At 37.7% G+C, this 14,330-nt stretch overlaps 1 protein-coding gene across 1 annotated transcript in view; it reads right to left on the minus strand.

The window, feature by feature from the left end:
- LOC143902058 (uncharacterized) overlaps positions 1 to 14,330 on the minus strand; it is a 31,314-nt gene that overhangs the window by 16,304 nt on the left and 680 nt on the right. Inside the window, exon 2 of the mRNA XM_077414746.1 lies at positions 5,142 to 5,375. Within this exon, the coding sequence (XP_077270872.1) occupies positions 5,142 to 5,375 (234 nt within the window). The remainder of the gene's footprint in view (positions 1 to 5,141; positions 5,376 to 14,330) is intronic.

A 14,330-nucleotide genomic window follows, 5' to 3' on the forward strand; every position in this document is an offset into this window, starting at 1 on the left:
GGTACGTACGGGGCGGAGCCGGCACTTTCGGCGGTCTTGCGGGCCGAATCGCGTTATAATAGGTATCGGCGCGGGCGGCGCCGGTTTTCCCGGGCGGCGCGGACCGGAGCGCGTGAAAATGGCGCGCGGCTGGGATCGCGAAGCGCGGTCGAGATCGCGGTAATTCGACGCGGTAAGCGACGGGATTAAGCTTAGCGCGAGGTCGACCACCGAGGAGCGCTCGGTGGCGGCTACGAGCGGCTAGCTTGAGGAAGGACGGCGCGAGTGCGGCCACCGAGAAACGTTCGGTGGAGGCCGACTGCAAGCGTCGAGAATGGATGAAGCTGGTCGTCAACCGAGACGCACTCGGCAAAGACAGAGAAGGCCGGAGGCGCTCTACCCTCTTTTCGGACTGGCTTTGGATAGGGGTAGCTGGTCGTTTGCCGAGACGCACTCGGCGAAGACAGAGAGGGCCGGAGGCGCTTTACCTGCGTTTCGGACCGGCTTTTGGATGGATGTAGCTGGTCGTTTGCCGAGACGCACTCGGCGAAGACAGAGAAGGCCGGAGGCGCTCTACCTTCGTATCTGACTGGCTCGGAATAGTGGATGCGAGAGTTCAGGATTGGTGTAGTCGGTACGACGGGTGATCAGGAATTGCAAATTGTGCCAGCGACGCCGGGCTTATATACGCGTCGCGGCGGCGTTGCGGCGTGGTGGGGGTAGCGACGGCGATCGCGAGCGCCGGGACGAAGCGGCGGAACGATCGGTGATTACGGCGTCCCGACGCTGCGATCGCGTTCGGCGGTGTTCGGCCGCCTTCGGCACCGCTCGGCGCGGTGAGGCGGTTGCCGCGTTAAGTCCGTTCGCGGATTACATGTTAGAATGATTAAAAATACGTTGAGCTCACCGTACCCGTTCTTCACCCCCCGCGGGTGGTTGGCTGGGTGGTCTCGGCGTGGTGTTTCTGCCGGAACGATGCATGTTTGGGGGTGCATCGTTACAAGAGTATTAAAACATCTTGCTTCATTTCGACCGCGCAAAAACTGCGTACACAAATACTGGCACAGAAAAATACGTATGCACTTAATTGTGACCAAATTTGCACTGATGACTCACAAGGCTTTTCCTTGGACGCCAAACCACTATAAAAACCTACAGTATTACCACGTCGGCAGAAAAAATTTATTGCACGAACTTTTTGATCACACTTCGTATAATATAAGGTCATATAAGAAATGTGTTAGAAAAGTATCTAAAGACTGTGCGAAAAGGCTATTTTCTGTTTATTTTTCCCCGCGCGCTAACACGTCATCGATTCGCGGCTCGAGCGATAGGTAGATTGATAGGCGATTGATGTCCCCACCTTTCTATCTGTATGTACGAGTCGTTACACAGAATAAAGCTCTCTCCTGTATAATAAGCAGCGAACGAGTAGACACATGTTTGTTTCCTCTTACCGCTAAAAGTCTTAAATCATAACAGGTTATGGGCCCTGTTAGTTATCAAAAGTGAGTCCGCCGCAAATTAAAAGTCGAAAACAAGAAAGCGCAATAATACCGGAATAAAAAAAGTAATGAAAGTATTAAAGAAAAAAAGTAAAAGCGCGACGAGCGACAACACAAGGCAACAACCATGTCGGAGGCCAGCATACGAAACCTAGGCCAAATTGAAAAGTTGATAGACCGAGAAAATTACGGAACGTGGAAATTTGCTATGCGAGCGTGTCTGGAAGCCGAAGACCTGTGGAGCTGCGTACTCGGAGATGAGGCGTACGTAACGGACATCAAGAAGATGACGAAAGCAAGAGCAAAAGTCGTCCTGTCGGTGCAAAAGCAAAATTACGAGTACATACAAAACGCAGAAACTCCGAGGCAAGCGTGGGAGAGTTTGAAAAATGCATTCATAGACAAAGGACTTACGCGCAAGGTAGGCCTATTGCGTACCCTGACGTCTACCAAGTTACATGACTACAACTCCGTGGAAGAGTACGTCAACACGATAATGATATGGCCCATAACTTAAAGAACTTGATTTCGAAGTTAAAGAAGAAATGATAGGCGCGTTGCTACTATCGGGATTACCCAACGAGTACAAGCCGATGATCATGGGCCTAGAAAGTTCTGGCACGATCATCACGGCAGACTCGATGAAGGTGAAGTTACTCCAAGAGGTCAAATACGGCGGAAAACAATCAACAGAGACCGAAGAAGCATTATATTCAAAAGCGAAAGCGACACGTAAGAAAGAGGAAGATCAGATGCTACGCATGTGGCAAAACAGGACATTTCGCAGCCAAGTGTCGTACAAAGCGAGAGATGACGCCAAGGAGAAGGACAGTCCGACACAGAAGGTATTCGCAACATTCACCACGCGGACGGAAAGGAGCGAAGCTTGGTACCTTGACTCCGGCACATCGACACACATGACGGGCTGGGCAAGCTGTCTGAAGAAGATGAAGAGGTACAAAACCATAATGGCGGCAAATCATGGTCAAGTGAAGGCAATGGCTCGCGGAACGGCAGAAGTCAAGGTCACGGTAAACGGGGCCAAGAGAATTTTCGTGTCGAAAATGTATTATATGTTCCAGGGTTAGCTGCAAACTTACTCTCCGTAAATACAATTGTACGCAAAAACTATAAAGTCAACATTACCAGCGCCGGCTGCAGACGGTTGTTGACAGATAACGATGTTCAAATTTGGCTCCGGGATTCCGTCTCGATCGGACGTGTTTGCCCGAGTCTCTTGTTGTATTGAGCGATATAGTAAACGAGTTCTTTTTTCTTAAACTGAGTCATCTTTTTTTGTGAGAGTGTCGGGAACGCGTCGCGCGTGAGTGTTAGAGTGAGGAAGTGCAGCGGACGCGCGACGAGCGTAACATTTGGGGGTTCGTCCGGGATAGAACGTACGACAATGAGCATACCCATGGCTACGAAGAAGAGACTCCGGGTGCAGATACCCCAGTGGGATGCCGCGGAAGCGACGGCAATGACGACGATCGTAGAAACTCTCGAGACCGTCATCCAGAAAGTCCGTCCTTCGTGGACATGATAAATGAAAAAGGATGGTTTTTTTGTATAGATGTACAGAGGAGGATTGGGATGGGGAATATACGTATGTGGGTGCGAGAGGATGCTCAGTAATTGATTATGCAATTGTAAATTATAGTGCGCAAGAACGAGTGCTGGAACTTAGAATAGGAGACAGGACTAATAATAGGTTATTGCGATAAATATTACCACATGCCTCAGTGCGGTTGAATTGGCACAACACCTTCACGGAATGAAGGAGATTCCAGGTTCGAACCCTGGCTGAGGTAATATTTTTTGCAATGATTTCTTAACAGTTATTTAGATGCATATAGCATCAAAAATTAAATCAATTCGATTTAATTAGGTGAAGGGGGGATTTTATTACTCCAACCGGAGCTGTGTTTCAAGTCTGACAAATTTAGTCGGCGCGCAGTCAAGGTTGGAAGATAAGTAAAATAGAAATAAAAATAAAACTTTCGCGCATCATTTACCGCGCTTGATTCTTAGTTAGTCCGTTTTCTATATTCGTTGATTTCCATTGGAACCTATACTTCAAATTTAAAAAATTTTAAATATCTCAAGAAATTCTTAACAAAAAAGGGCTTTATTATAGTGTTTTGAAAACGTTTTGTCGAGCTCTACAACTTTTATTTCAAAAAAAAAAAATCAAGTTTTACTTAAAAAATTAGTCTTTTTTGAAATTTTTTGAAAACGACGATATCTACGACATGACTCATATCGGAATCATGTGTCCCCCTTTAGATTATACAATTTTTGTCTGAAACATTTTTTTATATATTTTATATTTTTCGAGATATTTTTTTTTTTGCGTCGATTAAAATAACTCACCTTATAAAAACTCAATTTGACTCAATCTACCATCACGCTAGTAACACGCGCTGCCGCCACGCGGCGTACTTTCAAAGTAATTAAGAATCCTCACGCGTTCAATATAACAAACCAGCCTGCAGTGCAAGGCGCTTAATTAAATGCTGACTTCTGTTGAATAAAGCCGTCCTCTTCTTGAAAAAAACCACAATTTTTGAACTGTTTTGTTTGAATACCTTTAATATTTTAAATTTTTGTTTGAGAACAAAAATATTGAAAATATATAAGATATCTAATTTGTGATAAAATTGTATCGTTAATGTCTAAAAACATTTATGATATTTTTAGTTTTCTTCCTATCTTTTTGTTTGGTACTGCTTTGTAAATAGTTAGTTAGTAAGCATGTTAGTTAATAAGCATTAGTTGATAAGTTCGTTGTCTTGTGCATTTATTATCTCGTGAAACGTCGGCAGATCGCGATTGATAACTTCGATCGAGATACGCGTGACTCATCGGTGCTGCCATCGCTCATCCGCCGATGGTAGCGATAAGGAGCCGATTACTCGCTCGCGACCACGCTTGCAGGATCGCTCCGGAAACTCAGTTAAAAACGACGAGACCTCGAAGCCACAAGTTCGAGGCTCATTTTTGGGAACTCAGTTAAGATCGACGAGTCCTCGGAACCACAAGTCCGAGACTCACCTTTGGAACTCTGTCCTCGGAGACATAAGTCCGAGACTCAAAGTGGAAGTGCTCAATTGAGACGACACTCACACGCAACAACCCGGTGCTAGCACGAAAGGCCTGCCTGCTGTATAGTTTTGCTTGCCTGTTTTATTGTTTTGCTGCCTATTAACTGCTTGTTTGCTGCTTAATATCGCGGATACAGAAGATTACCAGGCCTTGCCAAACGGAATACAAGGTATATACCGGGCGGTGAGTCACCTTTTAATTTGTTCGCTTCGTTTTTCGCTTTTTCGCGCCTCTAAAAGCGACGGAGAACTCTGATACTCTCCCTCTGGTCCTTCGAGTCTCTTGATAGTTTTCTCGCAAACGAGGGGACATAAAACAACCCTTTCTACTTCTAATTCTAATACTCTCTAATTGTAAATTATTTGTTGTATTTTTTCTAGTAAGTAAGAAGCTTCTCAGAGCATACGTATACGTTTTTTACAGCTAAGAAATTAAATAATATAATATTCTAAAAACCATTTTCTAATAAATTATAGAATTAGTTAAATTATTTAATTATAAAATTAATTGGAAAATGATATTTAACAGTTTTATTATACTTAACTTACTTACCAAATCGTTGTCAGTACTATACATAGATGGAAGATTGTCGTACAGAATGCAAAACAAATTATTTCCAAGTTTTTCAAAAATAAAAGGTGTGTTATTTTGTTGTATAAAATTTTGGTTATAGCAATACCGACTGTCATACAGCTCCATATGATAATTTTGACAATACGAAAAGGCAGATAAGTGAAAATGATTGCAATCTATGTCACAGCAGCAATTGATGTCACATAAAAATTTCTGTATGAAGAAAATGGAAAAATGTGTTTATAAAATATAATATATATGTAATAACTATATATTTTATTATTTGATATATCTGTTTATATATAAATAATTAAAAAGTAACCACGCTCGTATAAATTGAAAATTAAATAGAAAAAACAAGGCCAATAAACGAGCATTAAAAGATGTTTAAAGACATATAATTAATCTATATATATATAAAGGAAGATGTCCTGACTGACTCACTCATTCACTCACTCACTCACTCACTCATCAACGCCCAGCCCAAACCCCTGAACCGAATTTTTACCAAAAGTATATGAAATAGGGGTAGAATTTTCCGGGGAGTGCCACTATGTGTATAGTTTTTCGTTATCGATTTTTTGGAAACCGGTTTTTCTAATTTTTTTAATTTTTCGAGAAATAATTCACCGAATTTCAAAGAATTGTAGATCAAACAGGGGTAGAATTTTCCGGGGAGTGCTATAAAGTGTATAATTTTTTGTTACCGATCTTTTTGGGAACCGGTAATCGACATTTTTTTATTTTTTCAGGAAATAATTGACCGAATTTCAAAGAAATATATATGAAACAAGAGTAGAATTTCCCGGAGAGTGTCATAATGTTTATAGTTTTTTGTTACCAATTTTCTGGAAACCGGTTTTTTTAATTTTTTTTAATTTTCGGAAAATAATTGACCAAATCTCAAAGAATTGTATATGAAACGGGGGTAGAATTTTCCGGGAAATGTTATAAAGTGTATAATTTTTCGTTACCGATTTTTTTGGAAGCCGGTATCAGAAATTTTTCAATTTTTTCGGGAATTAATTGACCAAATCGCAAAAAATTATATATGAAGTAGGGGTAAAATTTCCCGGGGAATGCTATAAACTGTATAATTTTTTGTTACCGATTTTTTTGGAAATCGGTATCCGAAAGTAGTATTGACTGTGAAATTTAATAACGTCAAAGGTGGCACGTTTTCACTAAATAATTAATTGCTCGCGACAGTCACAAATTGAAGTGACTGATTTATCAGTTTTGACATATAATATGTGAAAACAGCAACTTCATAACATAACACAGACAAATGACATAGACACTACGCGGCGCATCGTCGTATATTTTCGCGTTATTAAGATTCAACATCGACCTCTATATCTAGGGCAGCGACATTATCCTTTGGTTTACCCTTGAAACTTGGTGACATTTATGAGTATATGTTCGGCTCAGAAATTCGAGTTCAGAAGTTCGAGCCGAACATATACTCATAAATGTCACCAAGTTTCAAGTTAATCGGCTTCTCACATTCTATATAGATAAGTTGATAATTTCACTCAGTATATGTCAGTTGTTAGTAAATGTCAAAAGAAATATATGGAAAAAAAATATATGGAAATGGAAAGTAATCTAAAAAAAATGGATATTGAGGAAGGAAAATAAGGGTAAAAAAATTAAAAAAAAATCTATATATATAAATATATATATAAATTTCCCGGGAAGTGTGCTATAAAGTGTACTATTTTTTGTTACCAATCTTTTTGGAAACCGGTTCCAAATGACTAAATCTCAAAGAATTGTATATAAAAACGGGAAGGGAAAGAAAGAGGGGGAGAGAGAGAGAGAGAGAGAGAGGGAGAGGGAGAGAGGAGTAAAGGGATAGAGGGAGAGAGAAAGAGAGGGAAAAAGAGAGAGAAAGAAAAAGAGGGGAGAGGGAGAGAGAGAGAGAGAGAAGGAGAGAGAGATTATTTGCGTGTTTTACTACATATGTCCTCCGGGGCGAAGCCCGGGTAACCAGCTAGTATATAATATGACGCAGTAATCTCTATATCATTTTACAGTCTTTGTTATTTGTATAAGTCATTTTACTATTAAAAATTTATTTTAGTGCCATAAGCGAGAATAGACTGAAAAGTAATGCACATGTGCTCGATCGAATTGCTCGTAAATGAAAAGATGTATGTTTTCAAAATTTAAAAGAAAGAAAAAAATACAATTTATCTGTTTTTTTACATGATTGCTTTATAAACCAAATAAATTCTTCCTAGTGAACAATTTTTTTATACGTAACGCCGTTTGCTTAGTTTCGCCATCAACGGAAGAGTAAGACAACTTTTAAGAGGAGAGATGCAAATCTTACGCGACGGCAGATTCATCAACTTAAATTGAATGTTTTACATCTGTCGCAGCAGGCTTTATTGTCACACGATTTTAAAGCAATTGGCTTCATATTTACAAAATTTTGTTCCGATTTAAACATGTACTTTTTGAGAATCATTGAATATGGCAAATTTTTTGCATTTATTAAGAGTAATTGAAAAAATACAACATACTGTCCCTATCTTGTGCCTCAAGATAGTTGACCGTGTGCGTTGGGTTTCAGCCTGTTTCCCCGTAATTAATCTTAATCTTTTTTCGATGTCTTTCACGACAAAAGATATTTTAGGATTGTACTGCCGATCGCCGATTGATAATACGAACGTGATTACACACAAAATGATTGTGCGACAGGTTTCACCGGAGATACTGCCATGTAAAAAGGTGTAGCGCGTTGTTATGTATCATTGTTGTATTTACAGTTGGGTCTCTGTATTTTTTCCTTGTCAGGATCAAGCTTGGTTTTTTTTGTTTTTCTCCTTCACAGTCTCCACACATTCCAATATTGATGTCCTAATCATTAGAATATTGGAAGTTGAAGAACAGAAGGAAGAACATAGAAAAATTGACTTAATTTTCGGTAAGAAAACGCATAGCGGAAGCCCGACTGTATGTAGACTGAATGATGCTTATGTTGTTTGATGAGAAACTTAAATTTCTGTTACGGTCATGCTTAAGAAAAATGAGATATTTAATCGTAGACGATCAGACGAGGTAAAAATTCAATTCGAGACAGGATATCCAGTGTCTAATCTAGTTCTATTTCTACATTATGGCAATTCGGTTAGATACAATGTAAACTTCCTGTTTTGTACATTTCGCGAAGTAAGATCTCTTTTCCATCGTAAACGCGTAATTACTCAATTTCTGAGCGGCACATGTCAGCCATTTCCGCTGGCAAATGTGGTATTATACGAGGTATAGGTATATAAAATTTAGGCACCAGTTAAAAGCTATTGTTAATTTATTATTACTAAGATATACCTATAGTTAACTATTCTAAAATTAAAGGAAAAAAGGTTGTGATTTATATACTCCTGCGTGCCAAAACTAAGCGTGATTATAAATTCAAAAAGTAAAACTCGCAATCCATAGACCTGACGTTTCGAAACCTGTAAAAGGGAACAGGGTGACATAATTCTTTTTTCCGAGAACAATTCAGGTAAAAAAAATAAAAATCAATCAATAGAAATAGAAATGAGAAAAAACTATCTGTGATATTAACATTTTCTCATAATGTCACAAAACTGAAACGATAAGTGCGTGTGTCGTGCATTTTTCTCTCCCTAAATGCAGGGTGGCCACGAAATCTCTAACTGAAGGGCTCGGTGTAAACAAATGAAACAAGTCCATAACTTGGACGTTTTATTTCGAATATGATTTTTGCATCTAAAATGAACCTATCACATTCTTGCGTTCGACGGGGAGATTGCTTATCATTTGGCACTCTTACAATATAATCTACTAATATAATCAGTTTATATATTTTGAAGAAATACAAGAGAGACGAAGCATTAAATATCTTTAATGCGAATAAATACAAGATAAAGCACTTAAAAAAATAATTAACAATCTTTTAGTGTTTACAAAAAATAAAGTAACTTAGAAAAATATGAATATATATACATATGTAATTAATTACCCGGTAGATCAATATGCTCTCGGTTGCTCTCATAACCAAATTCTGCGGGCAACACCCATTGTACTCCTTATTGAATGAAAGAAATGCTCAAATATTCAGTATATGGTGAATATAGAGCGTATTTGACAAAAATAAAATAAAGGAATTTTATGGCTACCCAGTATAATACATGCAGTAATTTTTTAGCAGCAATGCAGCCAAATTACTTATATACAGTATTTATATTAAATACTCTTAAGCAAAAATATGATAATGTAACGCGCACCTCCGGAACATTAACTGTCGTTAGATTTCTTAGTTACCTAAAAAAAGCGAACAGATAAGTAAAAATTACATTATATAATCAATCGCAGATTTTTATCTGTATATACAGGGTGTTCTAAAAAAGGGGGGGCCAAAATTTAGGAGATATTCCTCACACCTAAAGGATAAAAAAATGTTATATAAACATGGGTGCGGAAACGCTTTATTCAGGAGTTGTGTTGAAAATACTGTTGACTGTATTACTTATACACAAGAAACAATTTAAGATTAATCATTGTGGACGACAATCGTTTAATTAGTAGGTTTATTTACATTTGTTTTTAAAGTGACCTTGAGTTGCCTGGAGAATAAGGTCACTACCTCATTTAGCCGTAACGTCGCATACACAGAAAGGAAGCCAGGCAGAAATAAAAAAAGCGTTTCCGCACCTATATTCATATAACATTTTTTCATCCTTTAGGTGTGAGAAATATCTCCCTAAACTTTGGCCCCCCTTTTTTAGAACACCCTGTATATATTGTACCCCTATTTATTTAAGGCAAGATTAAAGTAAATTGATGTAATTAATATATATATTATATATAAATATAAAAGATACATGCGCGATCACATAAAATTTGGTCTATATTAGGCTAATGTGTATATAATTAGTAATACATATATTTTTCTACTATCGATAAATTGACGTTTATTACGCTGAGATAAAAGATGTTTGTATGTGCCATGCATTATAAATAAGATGTAATTTAATAAAATCATAAGAACACTTATTAGCTTGCGCATTATTTTATCTGGAAGTAATTGGTGAAGAAATTTTATTCCATTGTTAATTCGTTCTTAGTCAAATAAACTGATTATTGAATCACTATTATGTATTACAGAGATCGATATTTGCGAATCAATTTCTATTCTAAAAGTAAATTGCGACTTCTTTTATATTAATAGCAATTGTTCGAATCTTACATCTTTATTTACATGTTTTACATGTTTTTGTTATAAATAATTGAATTGACAAATAGTTAATAAAAATATAGCATCTTATATTATATAAATAGTAGATGATACGCGTTATGTCGAGATGGAAATTCCAAAATCCGTGGAAGAACAATTTTACAGTATACCATAAGTTTATGTACGAGGACCAAACAAACCACATAATCGCTTAAACAAAACGATCATGTAATAGTAATTAATCTGTAATCTGATAATTAGATAAGTATAATTAGATAAAAGCAACCTGTGAAAGAATTGTTCGCAAAACAATTTCGTGGAACTCGAGCGGACTATCGCGCATTGTGATATAATATGAAATAAAAAAAAAGTTATTAAAGGAAAGAGAAAAAAACAAATTATCTCTTGTTTATATGTTTGTACCTATTTATATTTTATTGAATAATTACACATTATTTTTATTTTGTATGAATAGTTATTATGGCAATTCATGTGCGAAAGCCTTTAGGTCAGTATTCATATTCATAGTCGCTTATTTTAAGACCGTCTTAATAAGTAATGTCTTAAGATGCTAATACGGCTTTGTGATTAGTTAATGACATCTTAAGATTGTACTTAAGACGGTTGTAATTATAAGATCTGACTATGAATACCTGTCTTAAATCCAATGAAGAACTAAAGGCAAGAACCAATCATATTACAAAATTACTGAGCGCTTACTGGTCTGCTTTGTCTGCTAAACGCGCCCAATTTTATCATTTTACCAATTTTAAAAATTTTCTAATCAACCAATCAATGCTATGCACCACAAAAGCGAAGGCGCCACAACACAAAAGTTGCATTTCGCAACCCGTTGCTCGTTGCAATCGTTGCATCGTCGCTTTATACAAGCAACATAATATAGATATATATTTTACATAAAAGCAATGCCCGGCAATGTATATATATATATATATATATATATATATATATATATATATATATATATATTAACCTAACTTCAGACACATTTCTTTATAAGGTGTGATTTTTTCTGAGATTAAGATGCGTAACACTACAAAAAGGCGTGATATTTGTACAAAATTACCTTTTTCAAAAAAAGGTAAAAAAAGGCGCCAAGTACACGCATAGTAGTGTATTTGTATGTTGTTATCTCGAAAAAAAAACAGTGGTATAGTATTATACCTCAAAAAAATCTAAGTAACAAGTGGTAGACGTAACCTCAAAAAAAAAAAAAAAAACAGTGGTAATAATATTATACCTCGAAAAAACCTAAGTAACAAGTGCATGGTAGACGTAATCTTTGTACTCGAAAAAATCTAAGTAGTAGTATCTTTACCTCGAAAAAACCGAAGTAACAAGTGGTAGACGTAATCTTTGTATCTCGAAAAATCTCGAAAAAACCTAAGCAGTAGTATTTTTATTTCCAAAAAATTATAACTCACATGATACACATCACAAAATTACGTTACCTTATCAAAGATGAGTCGCGCTTCAAGTGATCTACTACAATTACAAAAAAGAAATGATATCTTTTTTTAAATTACAGCGCCAATTACAGAGAGAACATATATTTTTGGAGATACAAAGATTACGTCTACCTCTTGTTACCTAGGTTTTTTCGAGGTATAATATTACCGGTTTTTTTTTTAGTTTAAATACAAAGTTTATTTTCAATAGAATAAAAGATTGAATCATGAAAAATTACAGAGGTAACAGTACAAAATACAAATATTTTATTAAAATATTTAAACCCAACAAGGGAATACAAGGTATTTAAATACAAAGTTTATATATGTATTTTAAAAGATTTAATTGCATCGCAAAGAATTACAGAGGTAACAGTACAAAATAAAAATATTTTATTAAAATACATAAATTTTTCTTGTCAAAAAACTTGGCGTTGCTAGAGAGAGAGAGAGAGAGAGAAAGAGAGAGAGAGATTTTTTACAAATGTAAATGTTACTTATTCTCTGTACTTATTCTATACTCATTCTATACTTAATTCTAATCGCTTTAAAAATCTAAACTTATCCTATACTTACTTAATCATAAGCCGCATTATTCACCGTCTCTCACGCACGCACGCACGCACGCACGCACGCACGCACGCACGCACGCACGCACGCACGCACGCACGCACGCACGCACGCACGCACGCACGCACGCACGCACGCACGCACGCACGCACGCACGCACGCACGCACGCACGCACGCACGCACGCACGCACGCACGCACGCACGCACGCACGCACGCACGCACGCACGCACGCACGCACGCACGCACGCACGCACGCACGCACGCACGCACGCACGCACGCACGCACGCACGCACGCACGCACGCACGCACGCACGCACGCACGCACGCACGCACGCACGCACGCACGCACGCACGCACGCACGCACGCACGCACGCACGCACGCACGCACGCACGCACGCACGCACGCACGCACGCACGCACGCACGCACGCACGCACGCACGCACGCACGCACGCACGCACGCACGCACGCACGCACGCACGCACGCACGCACGCACGCACGCACGCACGCACGCACGCACGCACGCACGCACGCACGCACGCACGCACGCACGCACGCACGCACGCACGCACGCACGCACGCACGCACGCACGCACGCACGCACGCACGCACGCACGCACGCACGCACGCACGCACGCACGCACGCACGCACGCACGCACGCACGCACGCACGCACGCACGCACGCACGCACGCACGCACGCACGCACGCACGCACGCACGCACGCACGCACGCACATACACACCACGCTGACCTAATTTTGAGGTCTAGCAGCGCCAAGTTTTTTGACAAGAAAAATTTATGTATTTTAATAAAATATTTTTATTTTGTATTGGTACCTCTGTAATTCTTTGCGATGCGATTAAATCTTTTAAAATACATATATAAACTTTGTATTTAAATACCTTGTATTCCCTTGTTAGGTTTAAATATATATTAATAAAATATTTGTATTTTTTACTGTTACCTTTGTAATTCTTCATGATTCAATCTTTTATTCTATTGAAAATAAATTTTGTATTTAAACTAAAAAAAAAAACAGTGGTAATATTATACCTCGAAAAAACTTAGGTAACAAGAGGTAGACGTAATCTTTGTATCTCGAAAAATATATGTTTTCTCTGTAATTGGCGCTGTAATTTAAAAAGAGATATTATTTCTTTTTTGTATTGTAATAGATCACTTGAAGCGCGACTCATCTTTGATAAGGTAACGTAATTTTGTGATGTGTATAATGTGAGTTATAACTTTTTGGAAATAAAAATACTACTGCTTAGGTTTTTTTGAGATTTTTCGAGATACAAAAATTACGTCTACCACTTGTTACTTCGGTTTTTTTTTAGGTAAAAATACTACTGCTTAGGTTTTTTCGAGTACAAAGATTACGTCTACCATGCACTTGTTACTTAGGTTTTTTCGAGGTATAATATTATTACCACTGTTTTTTTTTTTAAGGTTACGTCTACCTTACTTAGATTTTTTTGAGGTATAATACTACTACTTTTTTTTTTTCGAGGTAACAACATACATATACACTACTATGCGTGTACTTGGCGCCTTTTTTTACCTTTTTTTTAAATAATAATTTTTTACAGATTATTGTAACACGACGAATTCTACATTTTAATTATTTACCACGGCTGAAGAAGACTCAGTGAAGTTGAAACGTTCCGTTCTTGTATATATACCAATTAATTATATATCTTTAAACATCTTTTAATGCTCGTTTATTGGCCTTGTTTTTTCTGTTTATATATATTTAAAAAAATTAAAATATTTAATCAAATTTATTAATATGAATTATAACAATCCCACATAACAATTTCGAGAGATTTTCAGATATCCAGGGTTTATCTCCATAATACCTAGAAATATACTTAAGATGTACCGAGGATGCCTATATGTCCACTTATA

The sequence above is a fragment of the Temnothorax americanus genome, unplaced genomic scaffold, assembly GCF_048541705.1.
Source record: "Temnothorax americanus isolate GAGA-0224 unplaced genomic scaffold, ASM4854170v1 Scaffold38, whole genome shotgun sequence".
NCBI classification, from domain to species: domain Eukaryota; kingdom Metazoa; phylum Arthropoda; class Insecta; order Hymenoptera; family Formicidae; genus Temnothorax; species Temnothorax americanus.